General features: G+C 37.0%; 1 protein-coding gene across 3 annotated transcripts; it reads right to left on the bottom strand.

The window, feature by feature from the left end:
- Nucleotides 1-5629: 5629 nt before the first annotated feature.
- LOC139150813 (UNC5C-like protein) lies at nucleotides 5630-22967 on the bottom strand. 3 transcript variants are annotated; one of them, XM_070723212.1, is made up of 3 exons: nucleotides 22584-22846; nucleotides 14762-15062; nucleotides 5630-9707 (listed from the first exon to the last, which is right to left on the bottom strand). In XM_070723212.1, the coding sequence occupies exon 3, from the start codon at nucleotides 9615-9617 to the stop codon at nucleotides 7521-7523; it is 2097 nt and encodes a 698-aa protein (XP_070579313.1). In that variant the 5' UTR covers nucleotides 9618-9707; nucleotides 14762-15062; nucleotides 22584-22846; the 3' UTR covers nucleotides 5630-7520. The 3 variants fall into 3 exon arrangements, with proteins under 3 accessions (XP_070579313.1, XP_070579312.1, XP_070579314.1); XM_070723211.1 differs by lacking the exon at nucleotides 14762-15062 and having other exon boundaries at nucleotides 22584-22967; XM_070723213.1 differs by lacking the exons at nucleotides 14762-15062; nucleotides 22584-22846 and adding an exon at nucleotides 15341-16355.
- Between the last annotated feature and the right edge of the window lie 3672 nt (nucleotides 22968-26639).

The raw sequence follows: 26639 nt of genomic DNA, 5'->3' as shown, positions 1-26639 counted from the left end.
ATTTTTCGTGTCTTTGAACCATAACTCAAACATCCTCAAACCGATTCTGTTCAAACTTGGCACAAAGGCATAGCACTATGACCTACAGATGCATGTCAAATTATATTGCGATACAATCCAATATGGGCGTGAGGCAGCCATTTTGTTGTGATTTTTCATGTCTTTAGACCATAACTCAGACACCCTTGAACCGATTTGTTCAAATTTGTCACAAAAGCAAAACAGTATGCCCTCCATATGAACACCATTTATTTCATGAAATGATCCAATATGGCTGACAGGCGGCCATTTTTTTGCGATTTTTTCATGTCTTTGAACCGTAACTCAAACATCCTTGAACCGATTTTGTTCAAACTTGGCACAAAGGCAAAGCACGTACTATGGCATGCATATGCATGTATCAATTAACCTTGCGATAGGATCCAATATGGCTGCAGAACTGCCATTTTGTTGGAATTTTGCATGTCTTTGAAGCGTAATTCAAAGGTCATTACACCCATTTTGTCCAAACTTGGCAAAAAGATCAAGCACTATGGCATACCGTACATGTCAATTTACTTCGTGACATGTTCCAATATGGCTGCCAGATTGTCATTTTTTTCCAATATCGCTGCCCGATGGTCATTTTTGGATTTTTTCATGTCTTTGAGGTTTAATCATATGCAAATATTCCTTAACCAATGTTGTTGAGACTTGGTACAAAGATAAAGTACTATGGCATACATATGCATGTCTACTAATTTTGTGCTATGATCCATATGGTCAATAGACAGCCATTTGATTTCAATTTTGGTGTGATTTTTTTATGTCTCTGAAACATAAACATAGGTCACTGTCCCTCGATGGACTGATTTTGTTCAAACATGATACGAAGATAAAATACTATGGCTGCATTCTTGTGCACATTAATTTGTTTCATTATATGATTCGAAATGGCTGATGGCTGATTACAACAACATACCCGATCCCATAGCATTTCGAAAATTCCACCAAACCATGTGTATAGTACGTGCCATCATGACACTAGAGGCAGTGAGGGCATCGTTATGTGTGATGTAATCAAAAGTTCCTTCAGTGGTCATTACCGGCAGAGATGAGTCATTTATTGAACGTTCCTCAGATTACTTTATTATGCAAGTCACAGGCCTGATGCACCCGTTGCATCAATGTCATTCCACAGCGACCTAGACCACAGCTACCTAGACACCAAAGATTATAACAAAATGGACAAGCGGGGACTGTGTCATCAACGATGACTTGTTCAAATTGTGTCCCAATTATCAGTGCAACCTTTCACCCTAAAACTAATAGCTCAATAAAAAAATAAGAAGTAATACATAATGTAGGAGGGTACCATTGCAGTCACTGCAAGGTAAAAAAACATCAATAGAATTTACAATGAGTCTTTGGAAACAATAACATTTTTATTTTTAGGACTTGCGTTTCATAGAGGATAGAAACTACTGGCTTTTCAAATATGACAATTCACTGGTTGACACTTGAAATATTGTACGAACACTTACTATTTATGTGTGTACTGTTATGTACAGAGTTTTTTATTGCAGATTCAGTCAAGTGTTTTACAGCTTACAGTCAAGCACCGATTGAACAAAGTTCCAGGGTCTGCCGTTTTCAGGTCAGAATAACTTCAATTACTCACTTTTTCAAACAATAAAAAATAAAGTAGATCACTTGTTATGTTGCTCTGATTCACAATCATCAGTCATGTGACTAAATGGAAATAATCACAAGAAATCAATTACGGCTGGCCACTAGTAGTTGCTATTAACATAAACACTACAACAAATGCTCATTCATGTGTCAGATGTCACACACACACACAAACAGTGACCTGTTTAGTAGTACGTATGTGTGCATACAGATTTCTGCATATTTTCTTCACCAGTGTTTCCTATGTAACCCTAGGCTTGTAACCATGAAACAATGTTTTCTCAGCGCTAAAACTAACTGAATTAATGCCAATAAAAATTCCAGCTGACAGGATATGTTGTACGTGAAATACATCTCATATATAGAATACTAGCATCTAATAGATTGGATGTTTACAATTTGTTCTTCGTACATTGCCTGGTCAAAACTCAAGAGTCTTGTTAGGTAAGCAATCACATAACTTACAAACTGCAATCAAAGTCAACAAGACAAACATTGCTTATACAGTTTATATAAACTCCATATAGCTTGATTTAATGGAGTGCATAAGTATATACAATTTCATATCATTTTCTACATTTCGGATTTTATTTTCTAAACATTCTACCATGCTTTACAGAGGCAATGCCTAGTCATGATGCTTTTATTTTCAGTATTTTCTCTAAAAGCTTTACCTTTCACAACAGATTTTAATTTGAATCTAAAGCGTTGGTCATTAGGCCAAAAAAAAAAGAGAAATGTTTCTGGTCAGGTCTTTCTTTAAAAAATGGTGCGGCGACGCGCATTTTATTTTTTTTATTTTTATTTTTTTTTCCCTCAAGGGAGGGAGGAGTGTCAGTATTATAGTTTTATCAATATAGTCACATATATACTGTTCATGCAGTCACTGATCATGCCCCCACAGAATTTTCTCTTTCTCTTCAGCCATTTTGGTTTGGTGTCAGCAACGGCTGCCGGCCACAAAACAGAAAAAAAAGGTGACGCGCTGTTGTTCAAGTGACGCGCGCGCTGACCAGAAACATTTCTTTTCCTTTTTTTGGTCATTACTGAAGTTGCATATTTATATGCAAATTAGGGTCATAGGTTACCTTACAAATACTGAACATGATTGGAACTAACTTGGGATAATTGGATCTTTATATTTTTCAAATTTATCAAAAATGTTAGGTGCACTATAGTTGAATGTTGCAATATTACAAATTACTCATAAAAACAAGTATATAACTTAAAAAGAAAAGTAGATGAGCTTACATTTGCGGATTAAACAGACATTACTTCGCCATCCAATTATTCCAAATTAGTTCCAATCGTGTTACTAGTACATAGAATAGCAAGATATTCAGCGTATAATCCAACTTGAGCCATGGAGTTACTGTTGTTAAACAAACTAGTGTAGCCATTGACCAATCACTATCAAAAAACTTCGTTCATTCGGGAAATGTCTTTTTGTCCGTCAGGAGCTCATTAAAATAGCCACACTGTCTTACACTTGACTTTATGTAATGCATAGTTTGATACTTCAGATTTTTGACATATGGAAAGCTCTTTCACCCTATGGCCAGCATATACTTGTATTAAAATTGATGAGCTTTCAAAAACTGAATAATCTCTTTGATTGTTGGGAGAAATTTTTCATCCTTATTCCAATAACCTTGTGGCAGCTAGAAGCTACAGTTGAATCAAACAAAGATTGCTGAAAGTTTTTTGTTCCACTGCGATCACTATGCTGCTCTTGATTATTTTTTGACAATTCCAAACTTTTGAAAAATATGTTTTGGAAAGATTATGATACTTGAAATGTATTAGCCAATAGGTTGTCGTACAGCAATAATCTGTCAATGCAATAGCCAAGATACTGTACCGTACTGTACATCACTGTTTTAATGCAATGGACGACAACTTCAACAAAATGAAACAGAGAAAGGCAACTTCTGCCATAGAAGTCTTTATGTTTTCTGTTCTATACCAGTCTAAAATTTGATCCTTACATTGATCCATTTATAGGTTCCTGCATATGCTGCATGGTATTAGAAGCCATAAATTTTGTTCCTACTGTACACAACACACCTCTTAGGTCAAGCTCTGCACAAGTGTACAAGTCACTGACCCATTTAGTGATGAATAAACAGTAAATCAAACACTTCACTTATCCATTGTAAGGTACACTTCCTGCTTGCTGGTACAATAGGGATTAGATCATAAATTAATTTTTTATTTCTGATTGATGAAATTTTAATCCATTCCTTCAATAGTGACTTAACCCTTACCGACTGGCTGTGAAAGTGACTTTCCACACTTGTTTTCTGGTGAGAAAACTAAAGCAATTTGTTCAAACAGAACATACCGTACTTCAACACATGTGACTTCTTGACTTCATTGTATTCTAGAATAATTACTTCCCCTTTATTTTTGTCAAGTTAGGAATTTACTGAACCTTTCATCAACTTTGCTAGTGTTTTGTTTTATAAAAGTTGCAAAATAATGACAAATGCTATGTTCTGCATTGCCTTGCTAAGGTTAATACTGGGTATTTCAACACCATGCATTGCCTTGCTAAGGTTAATACTGGGTATTTCAACACCATGCATTGCCTTGCTAAGGTTAATACTGGGTATTTCAACACCATGCATTGCCTTGCTAAGGTTAATACTGGGTATTTCAACACCATGCATTGCCTTGCTAAGGTTAATACTGGGTATTTCAACACCATGCATTGCCTTGCTAAGGTTAATACTGGGTATTTCAACACCATGCATTGCCTTGCTAAGGTTAATACTGGGTATTTCAACACCATACATTGCCTTGCTAAGGTTAATACTGGGTATTTCAACACCATGCATTGCCTTGCTAGGGTTAATACTGGGTACTTCAACACCATGCATTGCCTTGCTAAGGTTAATACTGGGTATTCAACACCATGCATTGCCTTGCTAAGGTTAATACTGGGTATTTCAACACCATGCATTGCCTTGCTAAGGTTAATACTGGGTATTTCAACACCATGCATTGCCTTGCTAAGGTTAATACTGGGTATTTCAACACCATGCATTGCCTTGCTAAGGTTAATACTGGGTATTTCAACACCGTGCATTGCCTTGCTAAGGTTAATACTGGGTATTTCAACACCGTGCATTGCCTTGCTAAGGTTAATACTGGGTATTTCAACACCGTGCATTGCCTTGCTAAGGTTAATACTGGGTATTTCAACACACCATGCATTGCCTTGCTAAGGTTAATACTGGGTATTTCAACACCATGCATTGCCTTGCTAAGGTTAATACTTGGTATTTCACACCATGCATTGCCTTGCTAAGGGTAATACTGGGTATTTCAACACCATGCATTGCCTTGCTAAGGTTAATACTGGGTATTTTAACACCATGCATTGCCTTGCTAAGGTTAATACTGGGTATTTCAACACCATGCATTGCCTTGCTAAGGTTAATACTGGGTATTTCAACACCATGCATTGCCTTGCTAAGGTTAATACTGGGTATTTCAACACCATGCATTGCCTTGCTAAGGTTAATACTGGGTATTTCAACACCGTGCATTGCCTTGCTAAGGTTAATACTGGGTATTTCAACACCATGCATTGCCTTGCTAAGGTTAATACTGGGTATTTCAACACCATGCATTGCCTTGCTAAGGTTAATACTGAGTATTTCAACACCATGCATTGCATTTGCAAGGCTTATACTGAGTATTTCCTGTGTTAGGCGGCCTTGACATTGAACATTAATCCTGTGTTTGTGGCCTTGAAGTTGAACATAGGTCCTGTGTTAGGTGGCCTTGAATACAGATCAGTCTGTTAGGCAAACAGAATGGCGAATTTACTAGCGGAAGAAAATTTGTAGTTGTGAACTTTGCATCACTGGATTAGCTCAGCCAATAATGAAATATGTTCTTGTTGATGTTATGTCAAACATACATTCAAACAATGTACATGTATACTGTATACACTTTAGTGGATTGTAGATTTTACTTATTAATTCAGAAATTTTATACAATCTTGGTCATCTTAAAATTTTGTAATACATTTGTATTGTTCAAAAATAAGAAATTCTATTTAGCATTTAAAATACAGTAATAAAAATTGAAAAGACAGACAGACACAAACAAACAAAAAAATGCTGTTTAAAATCATCATTTTATGCTCCAACATGGCCAGCCACCATGTTTAGATTTTTATGTTTGTCATCCAAATCATAAATTAACATGTAGACAAATGATTAAGCTACCTTTACCATGGTTGCACTCTTATTTTGTCTTTTTTAAAGTAATATTTATAATTTATTCTATTGAACATGAAAAAAAATCTGTGAGAATTTACGGCTGAATTGTGTCTGATAAATGCATCTCCAAGATACATTTATCAGACACAATGCCTTTTTCAGTACTTTGATAGAGATGTACAAATTGTGCTAATGCACATTTCTGTAAATTAAGACTATATTTGGAAACAGAAATCATGAATGAAAACTGTGAAGTTCAACATTGACCAGCAATGTTGTGACAGTTAAATGCTGTCAAAAATAAAACTATACAATATAGAACTATAGCAACAAAATTCAATACTTATCTAAAAGGGTGCAAGCAGAATTCTGGAAACTTTTCTGTACACTTCACTGTAATCCTTGTACTTTTGAGTCAGTTCCTGTACAAATGATTCTAATCAACTATAAATTGATAACACAGTTATTGTTAAGCTGGGGTGATTTTTGAACTTCTGTCACTGAAAATCATGTAATCTGTATCTAAGTACAGCAGCTCCCATAGTTATTTTTACAATGCATTGTATTTTTCATTCAGACATTTATAATTATAGTATTCCATGGCGTATGAATATTCATTTGAAATTGGCATTTGGGAGCAATTTTTGGTCCATATTCCTGTACTTGTACTCAAGGTTGAAAAGTCCATCATCACAACCTGTAAGTTTACATGTGGTAAAAGAAATTGTGCGTGTATAGACACAGCTTTAGCAGTATGGTGTTCACAAATCAATCACTTTTCAACAACTGCTGTTGTGTTTTGTATGAGATCGGGTATTAGGCTGTCACATCCATGGTTTGAGCAAATTGTTGAAATACAGTAGGAGTGTATTCAAAAAACCAGAAGATGAAGGTTTGAAATGAGTTAAACCACTGTACGTAGAAAACAAGTACTGCACTGTGGTATAGTGGTGACCTTATCTACAATGCTTCACATAATTGATGACCTTAGCTACAATGCTTCACATAATTGAAATGTCATCCTATACTAAGGCCAAAAAAAATAAATTGTGCTGTTCTGATAACATGGTTTTCAAAAATAGGGTAGGTCGGTTGGCAGGGATTTTATTCCAAAATATTTTTGTTTTTAAATATTCACTTTTCATGTGTTCAGTGTGATCAAACACTGGCCACATTTCCAGAAAAATGTATCATACATATAAAAGGAATAAATACATAAAAAACATCCTCTTTCAAGCAAAAACCAAATGCCAGGTAACAAACATGTGATTTTACTGTTTTTTCTTTCTTTTTTTTTACTTTCGTGTTTACGTAGCTCTAAAAAGTTTACGGTTGGCAGGCAAAAAATAGGGTAGGTCGGGTAATCAGAACAGCACAGTTTTTTTTCTCTTTGGCCTCATAAGAACAACAGTAAAAATGTCTTCTCTCATTAGTTGTAGCTGTCAGGGTCCTTAGAAGTTAACATGACTTAGAAGTACACAAATGGTCACCAAATGTAGACTGAGTGCAAGTTGACATCATTCATAGTCATGGACTTCCAGGTTCTCAATATGTCCAATCATATTCACAAAATTGATATTTTTTCAAACTGTTACACTGTCCATCAACAAAAAGTCATAGCTTTGTCGTTGGCATGACAGGAGGCAGTGTTGTAAACTCTGGTTGTCTAGTTGTCTTGTTATCTGGTTGTCTAGTTGTCTGGTTGTCTGGTTGTCTAGTTGTCCGGTTGTCTGGTTGTCTAATTGTCTGGTTCTCTGGTTGTTGTCTAGCATTATTTTGTGATTCCGATTGCACGCGAATATACTCTAGTACAACTCTTTTGACATCTTCCCGTCCAATTTTACCCATGGTCAGTGCTAGATCATTAAGATCTTTCCCTGTCTTTTGAAATGCATCAAGCAAACAGTAAGTGGGGCTGTCCTTCCTATTCAGACATTCAATGAATTCTCCGAGGCCAATCTGGTCAGCTAGTCCTCGCCAATCCTGTCCAAAGGCACAAGTGCCATCTAACATCGTCTGCAACTTGATTTTCAGTTCATGGGGAATGTGATGTGGATTAATTATTCCTGGGTTTCTTGGAAGTATTGGTGCTTCCCTAGCTGTTTCATTTTGAGTTGGCTGAGGTCTCTCAATGTCACTGGTGTGTACAATATCGTCATGGGGACAAAACTCATCAATAATCTTAATTTTTATACATTTATCCCTCCTGCTCTTCTGGTATGCCTTGAAGGTCGCATTGATTTGTGATGCGGAATTTCCACTTGGTTCAAAGATAAACTGGACGTGTGGGCACACACCGTGCCAGATTGACAAAAATGGAATAACTTCAGTCTTCTCATCATCTTTGTTCTTCCAACCATCGCTGACTCTGTCCAGTTCCAGACACATGTCCTTTTCATCACCAATGAACAGGAAAGTTTGTGGCGGTGTGAGAAGACGTGTTTTGAACTTAGCAGCTTCAGTCTGTATGGCAAACTGCAGGGCACAGGGGGTCTTGTGTAAAAAGTAGACACGGATTTCGTAGAACTTTCCCCTTCGTAGAGGACGGGCAAATGCTGCTAGTTGTAGCCATTTCTTGGTTTGTTGGATCGTTGTGAGGAGGCTGGTAAAGAGAGTGAAATGCGAAGTCTGAATCTGACATTCATCTTCAAGAATCACAACATCGTTATGCACTTTCTTTGCTTCTCTGTGTTCATTCCAACACTTTGCAGGCATGATGTCCGTCTGACTGGCCCAAATTGATACATCTTGGGCCTCGTCTGCACAGTGCTTATAACTCAGCATGCATGGCTTGTCAAACTTTAAACCATGAGGTCCACAGTGTACAACAGGACTGACAATGGCCTCATGTGGTTTCAATTGAGGAAAATCACCCAAGTCCCAATCTAGAATCAAGAAGATGGTCTCCTTATGGCCTTCCTTGATGGCACCAGGTGGTACTAGGAGGGATATACCCATGTCATCCAACACCAAACAGTCCCCTTCATGGTCCACAATGCGCGATATGAAGACCATTAGTTTCCCGTTGACAGTTCTAGTCTCACTGTGTTCCATATGGGTAAAGAACTCTTTAACTTTGTTATCTGGCAGTAATTCATGAGAGATCTCCTCAACTGGCCGTGATACTGGTGTATTATTGTCCTCAGTATCATTTGGTTGGTTGACGTTTATTTGTATGTCAGAATCGTGGGTGTGTTCTGTTGAATGCGACAGTGATGATGACGACTCGCTGTCTTGACCATCCACAACAAGTTCTGTCTGAGTAAACTCATCCGGATGTGGCGCTATTGTACCCTGGTAGTTATACACATAGCTTTCAGGAAAATGCATTCCCGGATCATCAGCATCATCAACACTGAAATTCACAAACACCGATTTCGGTAAAGTCTGGACAGCATCCCGCGCGTACAAACCATGATGCTCCGGTGCAATTTCTGTCACTAGTGAGCTTGGAAAGCCGTGCAAATCTAAAGTGTCCCTGGTTGAATCTGGAAGACTTGCTGTACTCGGACTTCTGAAATTCCTCTTTCTGTAGCAGCAGCAACACAACACCAGGAAGGCACCAAGGATTATAATCACCAAAGCAACAACAACAATCAATATAAATGCTTCACTTTCATCATTTTCCAGACCTTGATAGTTTTTAATATGTCCAAGGACAATGGGGCCTCCAGTAGCATTCATTATTGATAACATCTTTACAATCGCCATGGTAATTTATCATTCAGCCAATCAGATACAAGTATGAAGACCTATACAGATGACGGTACCGGTATACCACACCATACATACATCCATAACCTGGAGGATGAAAAGAAAAATAAAAGTCTACAATTAATATTTTGAATGCATTTTCTGCTTTCTGTAGTATCTTCATAATGTAATTGGTTTAGTCACATCACTGAAAAAGTAGAAAATAAAACAGGTTTGAAGAATTTGAACGGCCAGTACCCTGTAACCCCTGTTGTCATTCAACTGACCATACTCAAGACTTAGAATAAGATTCCTTTTGTACTTGTTCATTCCATTTCACTTTTGACAGTCTCTCATGCCTTCTTTGTCTAAAATAACACCATAATGTGAAAACAACAATCGAGAGTATAATGAACTGGAGCAACTATTATAACCTTTTGCATAATAGTAGCTTTTGCCCAGCGAATAGTTGAGCTAGCTGAAGAGCTGGCTAGCTTATAAGCTTACCAGCAAATGCGACAACAGCATGAAAGTGACTGTCAACAGACGTCAATGTACACAATTGAGAATTGCCCCACCTGTATTCACAACACCCCCCTCCCCAATCCCCCCATCCACTCTACTCTGACTATATGAATAAGTGGGAAAAGCATTAGCTCTGATATACACATGACTTCCTCTGTAGAGTACAAGATCAATGACTTTTGAATATTTACCAAACTTGGATATACCATCAGGGATATACCATCATTGATAGCATCATGGACATTACCAAACATAGGTATACCATCATGGATATGTACCATCATGGATATAATTAATGCATGGATATACCAATGTGAATATTTGCCAAACATTATTCCGTCAGAATGATCAGATTTATAGCGTAGTTTGACTGACATCATTAATAGATTTAGCATACATACATACAATATTGCACTTCAAGCATTTAACAATTATTTTCTATAAACAGTTTTGATTTGATAGGAGCAGACTAATGATCACTTAAACATTACACCAACAAACAACAAAATAGCATTCCTAGAATTATATTAAGTGTTGATATATATATTGTTAATTGCCGGAAGCTTTTGACTGATTTACAGCGCAGACAGGTAGTATGCTGATTGAAATCCACTGTGGTCAGAGTACAGACACGCAACTCTGCAAGCTGGAGTCATGTACAGACAAGACATGTTATCCACCATGATGAATTACACAATGATTCCTGAACATTAATTGTTTGTCTTGGATCACATGTGTCTCAATTTTATGTACATCATTTGCCGCTACATGGAATTCAAAAAGGAACTGCAGAATTCAAAGAATCTCAATTGTGTTCAGTGATGAACAAATAATGCAGTATGTAGCAAAACCACAGCCTGACGCTGAAACTTGTTTTAACAGCATATCTTTCCACACTATTTTCAATATTTAAGTTTCACCTGTACCTTGCACGTTTTTTCAGTTTACACACGGTGAAAAGTAGCCGTGATTTACAGAAACCAGCAGATGTGTGGATGTATACTTGCTTGCTTTTAAATTTGCACAAGAAATTACTTGGGTGCAACCCCAAGACAGCTCAGTGCACCAATGTGCACCCTGAGAGTTGAAACTACTAGGCATTGGACGTCTTTGCGAGTTCAGTAAAAATATAACAAAATGAATATGATAAACTGACTTGTGTTTTTCACTGAAAAACTCCACAGCGAACACAAGCAGATGGTGAATGAGATAATAAAGTCATGCAACACACACATCAGAATATAATAGCTTTGATCGATATTTACCACACTGATGGGTCAGTATGAAGAATAGATATATATCTGACACGTACACGTCCAGCACTCCCACCAGTATTTTTTGTTTCAGTGATGTGATTTACCGACACAAACACTTAAAAATAAAAAACAATGTTGCAGAAAATACAACACATGAACCGGTGCAATCTTCATAAAACAGTACACACCCTGCAAGGTGACATGATACTGTGCAACCCCTAAAAATCCTTGGAATCATGACAGATTAGTTTTTTGGGTTCTTCCTCTTTCACAGTCACAGGAAAATAGAATTATTCTACCGGTACTTCTCAGAATAAACTTTACACAGAATATCTGACTGATGTCATTAGTAGCTGATTAATATTCAGTTACCGTGGTGATCACCAATCTGAAAACTGATTTGATTCCTCTTATTGCCTCATGTTGGGTTTACAAAACCTTATTTTTCACACCTATCTTACAATTTATGATGCAATAGTAGCTAGTACAGTTTGATAATAATTTGCTCCATCAAGAATCTATATTATCATAGTAACAGAAATTCAAGAATCACCACACTGCAGCCGTTTGACTTTGCTTGGTTTAATTAATAGTTTCAAACTAGCATGCAATGATTTGACTTGACCCAGATGATAAACCCCACCCACTCATGACTGATAATTTGACTGAAAAATTGGGGAAATTACACAAAAGCAACTTGGTGGAGCTGCACGTTGCCAACACAATTTTTTTTTCAAAGCAATATTTCTCATTAAAGATGACAAGGAAACTCCCTCATACTATATACTCCTAAAAGCAGAGACTCTAAAGTTTAGTATGGTAGCAGTAGTTTACTCAAAGGATGAAGTTGGTGTATATTTGGGGTAAAAACCCTAAATTTTGGTATTAATGATAAAAATTAATTTAAGTCAAAAACTTGAGACGCTCTTTTCTGAAATGTAATATTTCACTTGAAAGAAGAGTATACGTAGAAAAAAAAGATTATTTTATTATGCATTATCTATCCTCATTCTAAAATGGCAAGGGTTGAAAGACTGACACTCAGAAAAAGTGATTAAAATCATGATTGGCAAAATTAAAGTGCCTTTCATTTAAAATGTAAGAAGTTTATTGCCAAACAAAATAGTTATTTTGTTATAGCATTTAAAAAAATAATGTGAAAATTTCAGAAAATTTGACCCACCAAGAGTGGAGTTAAATTCTTCGGAAATTTTGAAATTTGGAGGAAAAAGAAGCCAGAAAATTGGGTGATTTGCATACATTTGCATAAATTAACACTTCTGTATCAAGCAGCTTATGACTGCTTGACAAGCTAAAAGGTGAACCCAACCTAACCAAATTATTTTTATCTTAAAATTGAATGAATATTTGCAAAAAACTGATTTTTGTGCAAAATACACTGTGTTCAGTGCAGCATCTCCTTAATAACAAAAAAGTTTGCCAAAAGGAGATGGACCACTAGATTTTTATGTTTGAAAAATACAGGGAAAGCAATGGAGGTGAAAATCGATGAAATATTTTATAATAACATTTTTGCCTTTGCAAAAGATAAATTCAAAAGACTTGCTATGAAAGAAGTAGTGAATTTTTGAGAAAGAACATTATTATCTCTGGTTTACACTTGTAAAAATATGTTGCAAATTTGAGAGAGTGACAACATTAATTTGAAAGTATGTCCAAATATTCAACCCTTCCATAGATCTGAGAAGTAGAATCAAAGATGATATCACCTTCCTCATACTTGGATACTGCTGATAATATTTATAACAGCAAGATTTTCTCTCAGACTTATAGTGGAATCTAGTACTTTGGCTGTACACAAAGTATTCAAGGATGCCGTCAATGTGACTGACAAGCTTATCTAACAATGAGATACAGGTTTTGAATATTCAAGTCAAGCTGATTAATGAGATGGCTCTCAGCATGCCTTGGCCACCTGAACAAAGCGTGTACTTTCTTTATCTCATACATACTGGGTTGTTTGCTAATTTAACGTTGCCCTGAATGTCAAATTTACAAAAAAATATCAAAGAAAATTTTCTTTTATGATATCACCATTGGAAATTCAGTAAAAATAAAGGACACAGACGTCACTGATTAACACAATAACCCTGGAATGTGAGACAAAAAGACAAGATTATTTTGGTACAGCAATGTCTAAGCAGTGTTTCAAAAATCACAAGAAAAGTTTTTTCAGCCTATGTGATGACAGTCTGTCCATTGTTAGACAACAACTTTTTTGGTCATTTCTCATTGTTCATAACTGGACACTGACATTTCAAAAACAGTGAAAATGAGTTCTTTTTTTCTGTAGTTCCTGGCATATTAGTTTTCAGAGTTTAAGGAAACGATGACCACACTTTTCTTACATGGTTTTCCATTGTCGGTGATACATGTATTCAGTTGCAAAACTATTCAGCCATGACTTTCACATCATGACAAAATTGTTTGATCCTTACATCAATCATTTTACAACCATTAAACAATTTGGTAATAAGGTAATTTCTAGAACTAATAATGACAGGTTTGAGCAGGCTGTGCAATAAAACTGTCAATGAAAGATAAATCTACATGTACTTGGTGTTAAATTTTTGTGTACAGTTTATGTTTTTAACTGCTTACCCATCTTCCTGGAATCTTAAGGTGACATAAAGCAAAGAATTCACTTGCCTAATTTAGTCTAGCTTAAATTAACAAAATTTTTAGTTGATTGACATGCAAAAGCTCACTGGCAACTTACAGCTAATGATCCTTTTTGCACAAAACCAGCGGTTCAGAACTCACAAATTGTTTGTCAAAAACTATTAAAGATCACTGTCAGATGAAATGACCTACATCAGTATTTCTTGGACTTTGGACCACATAACATCACGACAGACACGTAGATCTATGACATTCATACATACAAACCAATGCTGGATTATTGAATTCGGCAAGCGTGGGTGGACATGATTTTACTAAATAGCTGAAAACCAAACTACTTGTTTAAAAAAGCTCACACATTTCTTTCTGAGGAGTGTCCAAATGTTCCAGCTTCCACATTTGGTAATGTTGTAGATGGTACATAAAAATGATCAGAATGTCACTTTTTGTAAGAGATTTCCCAGTTTACCATCATTCCAGAAATATGTATCATTGTAATGTTATGAATAAATATGTACAATAATGGCCAACCATTGATGGCAAATTTAACATTACAGAGCAGTATTGTCTGCTTTCTCTCAAACTTCTATTATCTTTAGTTTTCTTTCAGTAACATCAGTATTTTACCCACTTTAAAGATAGTGCACCAGACATCTTGTAAATTGACTGGTAATATTAGATACCCATAAATTGAAGCAAACTATCATGTTTTAACAAAAGACACACTGAAAGACTTACTGTGAAAATAACAAAATCAATTGTTCCATCAGACAGTGCCGTGACAGATTGTGTTGATGCCGGCATTGATGTCATTCTTTCTCCGGGAAGGAAAATGATAACAGTAAACTTGAATAAACACTGGAATCACATTTCCATCAAATTACTCAAGGATGTCCAGTCCATGATGTCAGTTGACATTGCCAAGGATGAATGAGTATAGAATGAGGAAGTGGCTGTTCTAGGTTAACAATGCTACCAGCTGCTATGCAAAGTGAGATGATCTTTGACCCAACAGCAGCAAATAGGCTTGGGTTATAACCTGCCAATGCAATTCCGGATGGTAAATGAGTTGATGTGGGTGTAAAGTGTGTTTTACTTTGAACCATACTGGTTGTATCAGTTTCTTCCACAATTGAATATTAAACAGTCCTCAGTTCCTTCATCCCTCCATTGTGATAGAGGGACTGTGGACAGTTTCTGCATTTTAGAGATTTGTTGGTACTGGGTGATGTTATAAAGTCAACCATGGAAGACTCAGAGCATTTCCGGACTTCTTCATAATTCTATTTGTACAAAAATACACAAGTAAGGACATACCTTCTGCATTGAAGTAAATTCATCCAACTTCTTTCAGGATTTTGGATCTTTTATGAAAAGGACAAACCTCTTCATGTTGTGTGTTGGTATGTGATAGACTAGGAAAACCAAACTGACCACGGAGACAAATATTTAGTTTATTTGTGACTCATAGTTATCTTATCAGAGTCATCTCCAGTAGAGAAGAGACCAAAGTTCAAACAAAGGTCAAAGAGATCTAGACGCAGTCATCCTAAGGCCAGTATCTTTGGCCAGTGTTAGGTCAGTGTGATTGCAACAAGACTTTTATCCACATAAACACATGTTACTATGTTTGACCCAAAACTTAAAGTGCATATTGCAGTGCAGATGTTGCAAAATATTGAATGAAGCTAATTGTTAATTCAAAGTGCAACGAATGCATTTCTCATACAAATGTTAAAATTCATTGATCAAATTTTTTTAGATTCTGACAGAAAATCAAGAGGAAAAACTGATTATTTTTGTCCACTTGCATAGTTGTATTTACACTGTGCTGTCAGGATCAAGTTTGTAAGAATCTCACCAGAGGAGGATGGCCAGAAAAGAAAACACCTTCAGCAAAACATGTATCAGATAACATGAGGCTGACAGGCCGTTATTGTTGTGTGTTCAGACAATCAAACAGGTGGTTTCCAGGAAAAGGGGTCTTACACAATACACTAAACATTACGTAATTCGACTTTGGTGGTCGATATAATCTCTTGTTTGTAACTAATAAAGTGTTCCTAGCAAGTTTAAAGACATTCCTAATCAGGTTTTTAATTAACTAACATCATGTGACTTCATTAGTAAAGATATGTTTTAATGGTTTCAGGATGTAAACACTCAAAGTATCTTAAAAATTTATTAAATCATTTTGCAAGTTTGATAGAACCCATTGTCCTTTAAGTGGTTATATAATTCATAAGTGAGTAATACATCTGTTACAAAGTACCACTTGGTGTCACCATGACGATTCGATAAAAATGTCTGATTAATGTTGTGGTCATGGGTCAAAGGTCACTCACAATGTCTCATTTTCTCCTGGAAAAATCCACCCACAATGCAATCTATCATTTACAGACTAATGTTATTAATGAAAGGATTCAATGAAAACTAAATGATCCCAAGAATCTATCAGAATACAAGCTGTGTGATTGATTCAAGGTATGACTGCTGTGTGATTGTGAATCAAGCTATGACTGACTGAGAAAAGTTAAACTTTAATGTTGTCATGCCATCAGTTTAAAAATAGAAACCTGCATTTCCAGGGTTGGTACTCATTGACCCAATAACATAAGACTGGTTAATGGAGAAGTTAATGTATTTGTTATCTGGCATTCCAATTCAAAATGTGTGTCACCATTGCGTTAGATCCCCTGATAAAATAGTGACAGACAGATTTATGGTTCTCAAGACTAAGTTTGTACGTACACATTTAAAAAAATAATTAAAAGTGATACGTGCCTCTCTTATACATTTCAAAATCTTGATGTCAATGTTAAGGTCAACATTTAAGTTGACCTTGCCATTATATACAGAGAAATGGCAAAATAAAAAACAATTTTTCTGAGTGCATCTACTGGACAACATTGTCTGATTTTATATAACAGTCTGATGGTTTCTATCAAGCCAACTGACACTATCCTAGGGGGTCCAAAAAAGGCAAGCAGCATACAGTGTACCAGTAAATGGTCCAAATTGAGAGGTACAATTGTAGGGTCAAAGGTCAATGACAATGGAAGATTTCTGCATCATGTTGCACAAAACTATAGATTAAAGTAAGATTTTTCATAATCCATTAACAAAACTTAATTCGCCTTTTTCAAACCATGAAGATCACAGTGTATTCAGTAATATTTTTCACATTCAAATATTGAATATCTCGAATATCTGTACTTGATAATTATAATTAATCTTTTCCATTATCCCATTCCACTTGATTGTCTGAACTGCTTTCATCATTAATTGATTTAATAATGTTGACCTGAGGCAAGATGTGTCACATCCTACAATCAGTGCTTTACCAACATCATCTACGAGAATTAACTAACTAAACTCTTACCATGTTTTTTATTGAGTGATCCAGCTTTGCTAGATAAAACAAAGGGGTTACACCAAAAATATGACAATGTATAGAGTACATATTTTGCATTACAGTGAACTTTTGACCTTTGGATGTAGAATTGCCTGACAACCTAAACAAAGTGATTAAGCCAGGATTACTAGAATGTCCTTTCATTGTGACAGTTATTTATGTTAATATTGAGACAATGTAACATTAACTAACATTTGGGTGGCTGTATGATTTGTTACAAGTTGTAAATTCTAATAATAACATCGGTAGATAATTGGATCTGATGTAACTTCAGAGGAGCTGCTTTCTAATCACATCATATTTGAGTTCCATCATTAATATGCAAATATAGCTACAACACTGATACTTATGGAAACAGACCAGATATTAATTTTGAAATGCTCCAATGCTGTCTGTACATAATCACTTTTTATTTTCCCTGAAAATATGCAAATTTCTTTTCATGAGCAACATCACCACAGCAACGATAGCAATGATCATCAAATATAAAATATACAAATTAGCAATTAGCTGACTTAATATATATATATATATATATATATATATATATATATATATATATATATATATATATATATATATATATATATATATATATATATATATATATATATATATATCATACAAATATCAATCAGGTCAACTGAATATTGCTATAAACATAACAAGCTTTATCAAATTTGGTGTGATTGCAGTCAATATATATATTGCTTCTTTGCTGCCTTTGTGTGGACATTGGAGAGTACTGAGTCAAGGTGTTTACTTCAAACCATCGTGCGTAGTATTACTCATGTATGTCTAAGGTGGTGTTGTATTGATCTACCGTGACCTTTGACCTAACTTTGGCAAATACAAAATTCTTATGGCAGCTCTCATCATTACTTTACCTTCTGCAGGATTTCGATGCTTACTGATAGTTGGACAAAAATCGAGATTAATTTTCACAATATTAAGTTCCCAGATCAAGTTTAAGCATATCTTTTTTTAGAGTCTGTGGTTTAAGCTTCATATATCATGATGCAAAACACAATTTCCCATTTCCCTCTCGACATTCATTAACAAGGGGGAATATTTGAATTTATAATTATACACACTGCATGAATTCAGTACTGAAGTGCTCATTCAATCAAAATTTTGCTCACTCGAATGAACCAATTCATGCCATTGCAACTTTAACTTTCAAAACTTCTTAGATCTAATTGTAGAGATTTTCTATTGACACAATTAAAGCGCAGTGGTCGTCGCGCTGCGCATGCTCCTGAGGGGGTCCCCCCTGTTGTCAACATATCCAAGAAGGCCGCAGTATACGTTACGGGTTGATTATAATGTTTGCGATATTGCCGTTTGTTAAAATGGCGGGTGATCTGTCACAAGCATACCATCTTACCGAATCTAGTAATTACACGCTGGATTGAGATCGCATTTGATCATGATTTTCTTGAATCAGTTGAATGGGGCTCGGCTACTGTTACAGAAATCTACAGCTGTCAGAGCAATGCCCGCTGCAGCAAGAAGCATATGTTCCGTTAGCTCTGCATGGCAGGGCTGTGTGTTACCGCGCTGTGGTGGGACACAGGTTATCGTAACGTTGCTTGGATAGTCGTTCTGAGGCGGGCGGCCGCAGGTCGCCGTTTACTTTTTTTCCAAGTAAACGGCGACCTGCGGCCGCCTGCCTCGGAACGACTATCCAAGCAACGTTACGATAACCTGTGTGGTGGGAGGCCGTATAACGCCGGTAACACACAGCCCTGCCATGCAGAGCTAATGTTCTGTGGTCTGCATGAACGTCCGTGTCAAGAGAACCGGGTATATGGTGCGCTACACTCGGCTGTGGAGAATCCAACTCCACTGACTCCACTACGAAGTTTACCCCGTTGGAGGATGCAAACAAGAATTCCGAGCACAGGTATCAAGTCAAGCGAAGGACCTTTCATAGGTCTTCTTGCTATGTGGGGGTTAACTCATTTGAAAGGGGATTCAGACCTACCCGGCAATCAGGAGGTACAACAACGAAGTTTCCGTAGCACCGGTAGGCCAACACTAGCTAGCCGTTGGATCACTGCCATGACCGTGCACAGGATCTCTCGATACGTCCCTATGTGTAGCTATACTGTGCAATTTTCCTGTCAAATGCCGCGAAAACCCGCTCGTTTCGTCTATTGTTTCATGTCATTTGACTGTTTCTTGCCACGTATTACTAGAAGAAGTTAGAAATGGTAATCAACAGTGGGTCGTGGGCCAAGCCGTCGCGGGGCGGCCGGTAAGTTGTAGGACCGGATTCTCTTATATCCGTGTACGTCAACGCGGTGACCGTCTCCCTTATCGAAGCAACAGCATCTCCCGTGCCCTGCTCTGGCTTGCCAATCATGCTCTTGAGTGTAATTTTTGTGTTAGACGTTGTGCTTGTTGCTAGTCTACATATACATACAATGTTGATCATTTTAGTGATGTATTTTTACTGTACTGTACATAGCATTGTGTACAACCAGTACTAGTGTGGACCGCGCGATCAAACCCATTTGTGACTGCGTGCAGTAAACTTAGCGACATAATGTGCAGAGTGTAGTGTCTCAATGTTCGTAGCCTTACATGAGTTTATAAATAGAAATACACCACTGAAGTTCGTTTCCGATCATAATATTTTACTATTTCATGCATGATGTTGAGTATTACAAAGGCGTTAACAAAGTGGGAGACCGCTCCCATCTCACTCAGATTGAAGTTGAGAAGACTTATGTTTACAAAAATTCATGTTTATCAACAAAAAAATCGCGCACGCACAGCGCAACGACCACTGCGCTTTAAGCAAGGTACTTTTTTCTTTTCATGTAGCTTTCATATGTAAATGACCTGAACTGGTGACCAAGCAAGTGATTTCAGTAAACATGCTGTGTTAGCAAGAAACCTTTTGCTTGTGCAAACAATGTCGATAGAAAGAGGCCAGTAACTTCAGAGACATATGTATATGCACATGAGTTTCAGTGACAAGTCAACTGGCGATTGTGGGATTACAAGCAGCATTCACTTGGAACATTCCAAGTCACCAATCAACATTTTCTTGATTTTGATCTCTACCTGTACAAGAGCAATTCAATATGGCAGATTGTCATGACGACTGCTATAGAGTAGATATTGACTTTTGTTCTAGAGCTAGCTGTGTCCAGTAATAGCAAATCCAGCCAAAATGTCCTCAGGCTACAATAGGTCAACAAGTCAACCATTCAGAATTCAATGCCACACAACAATGCCATGATAGTGCTATAGGATTCAAATTGTTTGAAAATGCCCTGCATGTAACTAAATGTCATTTAGCATTAAATGTGAAGAGGCATGTAATAAAAATATTATGCCTGAATACATGGGTTTATGTGCCCTCGCAGCAGGTGACAATTTGCCCTCCTGGCGTCGGGCAAATTGTCACCTGCTCTCGGCACATAAACCCATGTATTCAGGCAATAATATATAATGATATTGAAAAAAAAATCGAATGGAAAATTCCATTACTTTTGCGAGAGTAACAACAACGATGAGTAATGATAGGATGCTGTAGAGAGGACGCTGACATACTTTCGGTCTTCCTGGTTCACCAGTGTGGGACTATTGAATCTAACTCTAGTATTAAACTGCGTCAATGCAAGTTGTAGTGCGAACGTCATGGCACCACCTGACAAAGTAGACGTGTGATAAAATTCTCTTGTAACGTTACGATGTCGCAACTATTATCGTGTGCGCGGCATGTCCAGAACCTGTCCGTACCATTGGACACCTAAAATTTACCGATCAGTTGTGCCGTATCTAACTGCTTACCTAAAGTAGAGTTAGGTGCTAGGTAAGCACGGGACAGTTCTAGAAGAGAAAAACACAACTTTTGCGACACTGCTTTCCCTGTCGAAGAAATGTGGAAGTGGTTGCATTGGTAATTGCGGGGTTTGTTTGATTTTGGCTCAAGCTAGGTCGAGGTCTTCTAATAAAAAATAGGTACAAAGTAATTGTAAGTGCTATAGGTACGCAGCTAAACCTTGAAGGACCTGGCGCATGATGCGGCCGCTCCAAGACGCGAAAAGAGACAATATGCGTAACAAAGCTACGCCAAACAAGGCAACTTTTTTCTGTGTGACGTGGTGGCATACACGCGAAAGTTGCCTAACGTTTTATCGGTGAAAATGTCAAGTTATTTTGGCAAATACAGGTACATGAGTTTCCGAGAACCCAACCTATCCTATTTCAAACCCATCGACCATTTTTCGCATTTTGTTTTTATATCAGTGAACACATGATATTGCCAAATTTTGTTTTTCCTATTGTCTCTGTGCACCATGAAATGGTGGCCGACCAACACTATATTTTCTAAAAACATGTTCACAATTATTCATTTGGTCTCGGATTAGCCTTGAGCGACAGGTCTGCAAATATTTCAGCAACTTTGAACTCAAATTTGTCGACTTTGACGACTATCCTTTTCTCTTATACTGATATATGCTTGAAATATTGCCAGCTAGCGACAGCCTTTGAAGTAGTGCTTTAAAGTAAACATCTTTTACCACTACACTGTAAAGGTGAAAGTTATATCTAAATCTTTGATGGTGACAGCCGACATTCGCACCAAATATACCACAGTCCGACTGTGACCATGCATACCAGTGCGTACGGTATATTGTTTAGTCGAGTCGACGTGGGTTCAAAGTACTCCGTAGTCTACTGTGTATTCTTTTAAAGGTAGATGGTAAATGGCCCAGATTGAGATTCATCAACAAAAATGACCTAACAAATGGTCCAATGCGACGTTATCGAGTTTATCGTGCAAAGATAAGTATTTTGCCCCATGGGATTTACAAATTACATGCCGAGATTGGTACACCGAACAAATGGTTCGTGATGCCCTGACCACAGCTCTGAGGAAGTTTGCGCGCATGCTATTACTGTCTCAAAAATGTCGACAGAGGTTTAAAAAGGTAGTCTGGGACCTCTCCTCCTCCGTTACCACGCTACCTCCGAAGCTACCTCTTCTCGGTTAGGCCTACAGTGGGAGAAGGGCTACATCGTAACCGAGAAGAGGTCCTAGACTCAGTGGACTATACTATTTACTTGTAAAAAAAATCGGTGCAGAAGAAAAGACGTCAGGCATACGTGTAAGAAAACACTTACCATGGGTCGCGATAAGGACGCAACTTTTCCAGTGTCAGAGTTTGAAGCTCACTTGCTCCTCCTATTGGATCACACTTCAATAAAAAAGATCATCGACTACAGTCGTGAAGAAAGGGACCGAATTCGTCATTCAGGGTATCTCTGAAGTACACCTCGCTGGGCCCGGTTGCCGCACAGTTACTGCGAGCTACGAGCAGTTGTCGATATCTGAATGGATGTAAACTTCGATTTACTACTGAACGTCCGTCCGACCGCCAAGCCAATGATATATGTATATGATAGATACGACAGAGAGTAGCCTAACCCGGCCCGAGGCCTCATTTGCATTCCGTCTACGTGCTTTGTATGCTCCCTTCCGGGTGCAAATCCGGTTTCGCGCTCGAGGGTGTGAAGTTCAGCCTTGTTTGTTGGTGTTTCTTTGTTTGTTGTCAACTTTTCTTGTCGTTGTTCTTGATGGAAAATAACTATATACGTTGCCGCTGCATAATTTGACATCGTTGATATTTTATTTTCAACTATTTTTGTCTATATTTGTTGACTGTTCCTTGCATGAGTTTTCCAGTTTTCCAGAGTGCGAATGTTACCTGTCCTCGATACGTGCCATCGAGGCGTGATCATGTGTATGACCCTGAACTGAAAGATTCGCATACATTTCGATGACGCACACTTCATGGGGTTTTCCCAGGTTGTTGTCGCAAACTGTCACGTGATAGCTCAACAGAATGACCCAAAAGTATATTGCCCTGTGCCCGTATATCTACACAATCGTGAAGACGGCGATTCAGAATGGCGACCTGACAATGCGGCGACAAGCTTTCATTGTTTTTCTTCACTCCAAACATGTACAGAATAGGCCTAACACATCACTTTTTGCAGGATTCGTTTGCAATGAAAATGCACGGGAACATGGATCGATTGCACCAATTGTCTCGTGCTCCAATAAATGATTGTTCTGTCGTTGACAACATGCAATGCATGTGTTTCACTCATTGAACGGAAACACTCAGGCACGGGATCGCTCCACTTTTTATAAAATAAAATCAACCTTGAAAAGTTCAAACTAAGACATACTGTCTTATTTAATACACATAAATGAAACTTAGCCTAATTACCGTGAATGAAAACGAGAATTCTCCTCACTTTATAAAATTCTCTCTGCTGTTTGAATTTCTCTACTGTTTGAAAATTTTCTCTACTGTTTAAAATAAATTAAAAATTTCTCTCTACTGTTTACATTTCTCTACTATTGGAAATTTCTCTCTACTGTTTGAAATTTCTCTACCGTTTAAAACTTCGCTCTACTGTTAAAAATTATATACTGTTTAAAATGCTATTTTAATTGTGACACAGATAACCCTAAGCTTGAAAACTATCTCTAAGCGGCTAAAATTGAGGTAGCAAAAATTCCGTTTGAAAGCCACATCAGAAACAACATGACTCGAGCAGAAAAAACTGCTCTGAATCTGTCCAAAAACAAACAATCACAATCAAGCCCGTCGATAAAGGAAGAGGCAAAGCAATTGTGGACACAAAAGATTACATTAAAGAAAGTAATAGACATAAATTTTAAACAGAGGAGAGAAATTTCAAACAGTAGAGAGAAATTTCAAAGTGCAGAGAATTGTCGTTTTCGTCCACGGTACTACAGGAGCGTCTCAAGTTATTCCGGTACAAATACACGTATTTCCAGGGTTCGATCATGAAAGCGTCAATTTTCGGTGGCCTTGGTTTTTTATGCTTTCCGTTCTACAAAATTTATTTTTCCTGTGCCACCCCCCTCTCATATGTACCAATCCATTACGCTTTCCTGCTCAATAGGGAAATCCCAAGATAGCCTGAACGGCTAGCGGTAAGATATTCACTCAGTAAATGTACAGGTACATAGAGAGTAGGTACGTGAAAAGTTGTGGAGGGTTGCTTTTTTATAGGTGTCAGTCACCTGTGCGACTCATCCTGACTTCATGTCAAAGCTGAATAAATAAATAAAAATAAAAAATAAATAAGTAGTTTATAGACCAAAACGTACTATGGCTCCTTGTTTCTTTCAGGACAATTGTGGTTCAAAACATGAACGGATGAAGAATTTGATATCGGTACGGCGCTTGGAAAGTTTTGAAAAAACTGCCTCCAAGTGCGAAATGCTTATTCATTATGTAAAGAAGGAACACTTTGCTTTCGCAGACGCTTTAAAGAAAAAAGTTCCAATTTAACCTAAAGCATAGTCCCTCAAACCACAACATGACTGTGCCTTAAGCTTCAGTAGTGACCACCGGGTCGGGACCTGCACGAATGCAATCAATATAATCGTACCGGTATCTTCAAGTTTTGATAATATATGTGATATTTCCAATGAGAACTGTATTTTTTTATCAACGGTCTCCTATCTTTAACTGGAGTCCCTGATCACTTGACTACACACTGCTGTTACTGTTAGTCTGTAAACATTGCCTAATGAGCTACCGTGTTGAACTCATCAAGAGATAATGTAGTCGGTCAACTTAAAGGCCCTGTAGCTGTAACTCACGAAATTTGTTGACCTGGAAAAGGTTTTCTATTTTCTGTGGTTTTCTTTAATTTCTGCAAATTTAAAGGATACAGTCGTTTACAACTGAATATTTGACAAGTAAATTTATATTTTAACCGTTATTTTGATTTCCCACCATTTTTAAAAACTTGTAATACTACAAAGAAAACAAAGAACATGATGTCCAAGTGGAAACATTCAGCACTATGCATTATATTGGACTACTCTGTTGTTTCTGTGAAAATTTCAATGCATATATGCACACTGTACAGTGTTTTTGCTTTGTTTGCACGAAGGCGCCATTTTTTGTTTGGGCAAACATTTATTATTTATCTTGCTCCAAATTGCACATGTAGTCGATCTCAGTGGACAGTTTCTTATACTTGTATAACACCCCTCAATGAGTACATTCCCACGAACTTGTTTTAGTTTGGAAGTAAAATCACAAAAATAAAGATAAAGATACAACTATTGTGCCTTTAACATTGCGTGATAAACCATAGACCTCGAGTTTTTGTCGAGGGTCTATGGATAAACCACCGTCCCTCCACCCACGGACGGTGGATAAACTAATGACCTGAAAGAAAGGCAGTATCAGAACATCATCATATTAAATCAAATATTGTCATTTCTTGAAACTTTCACAGACTCGGATTAAGAAGTCGTTTTGAAAAAGTGATGTCATCAGGCTAGCCTTCAAGACCAAATGGCAAGATTATCCTTACAGTACAAAAGAACCCTTGAAAATGCTGACCGTGCAGTTTGTAGAGTGCTTAATATTGTTTTTCTTTTATACCAAGAGAAATTCATGTCTTGCATCAGTAGAGTATTCTGGCAATACCCTAAATAACTTATGCATAATACACATATTCAAATGTCCAAAATTACTATATGTAATAATAATAATTTATTTCTATAGCGTCTAAATCCACATAAAGTAGTGATCAGAGACGCTTAAAATACACTTTAAAAAGTAAATGAACAAAAGCAATTTTAAAAATGTCTACAAAATTGAAATTTCTGATATTAAAAAAAAATGAAAATCAAACAAAACCTAAAAATCTAATTTAACAATGTAAGTCTAAAAAGGTAGGTTTTGGCAAACGCTTAAAGTTTGAACATAAGGGGTGGACCATTTGATATCCTAGGGGGGTCTGGAAGATTTTTGAAAAAAAAAATTCCCAGCAGATACAAGGGGAAAAAAATTCTGCCTTAGATGACTTATGAAAAAAAAACCTGGCAAGCTAATGTGCAAGAAAAAAAAATCTATCACAGTATCAGCAAGAACCTTTTTGAATGTAACTTCTTCATTTCCGTGCACCTTTCTTGTCTTTCCAAAAGCCTCTTGAAATTAATTTTCAGTTACATTTGGCTTTTTGAATTGTTCACTGATATCATCTCTTGTATGTTGACCAATAAATAATATTGTTCTCTGGTATGATTGCGACATGGACAGATTGCACTGAGAAGTCAAATGACAGAATTTCAGAAGATGTTAAAATAAAACTTTCATCGTCAAGTATTATAATCCG

This window comes from Ptychodera flava, chromosome 15 (assembly GCF_041260155.1).
Source record: "Ptychodera flava strain L36383 chromosome 15, AS_Pfla_20210202, whole genome shotgun sequence".
Lineage (NCBI taxonomy): Eukaryota > Metazoa > Hemichordata > Enteropneusta > Ptychoderidae > Ptychodera > Ptychodera flava.
This window is presented reverse-complemented; position numbering and strand designations above follow the sequence as displayed.

Bases quoted from the DNA above. Each gene is read 5' to 3' on its own strand.
- LOC139150813 (XM_070723211.1), bottom strand. From the start codon at position 9,617: ATGGCGATTGTAAAGATGTTATCAATAATGAATGCTACTGGAGGCCCC.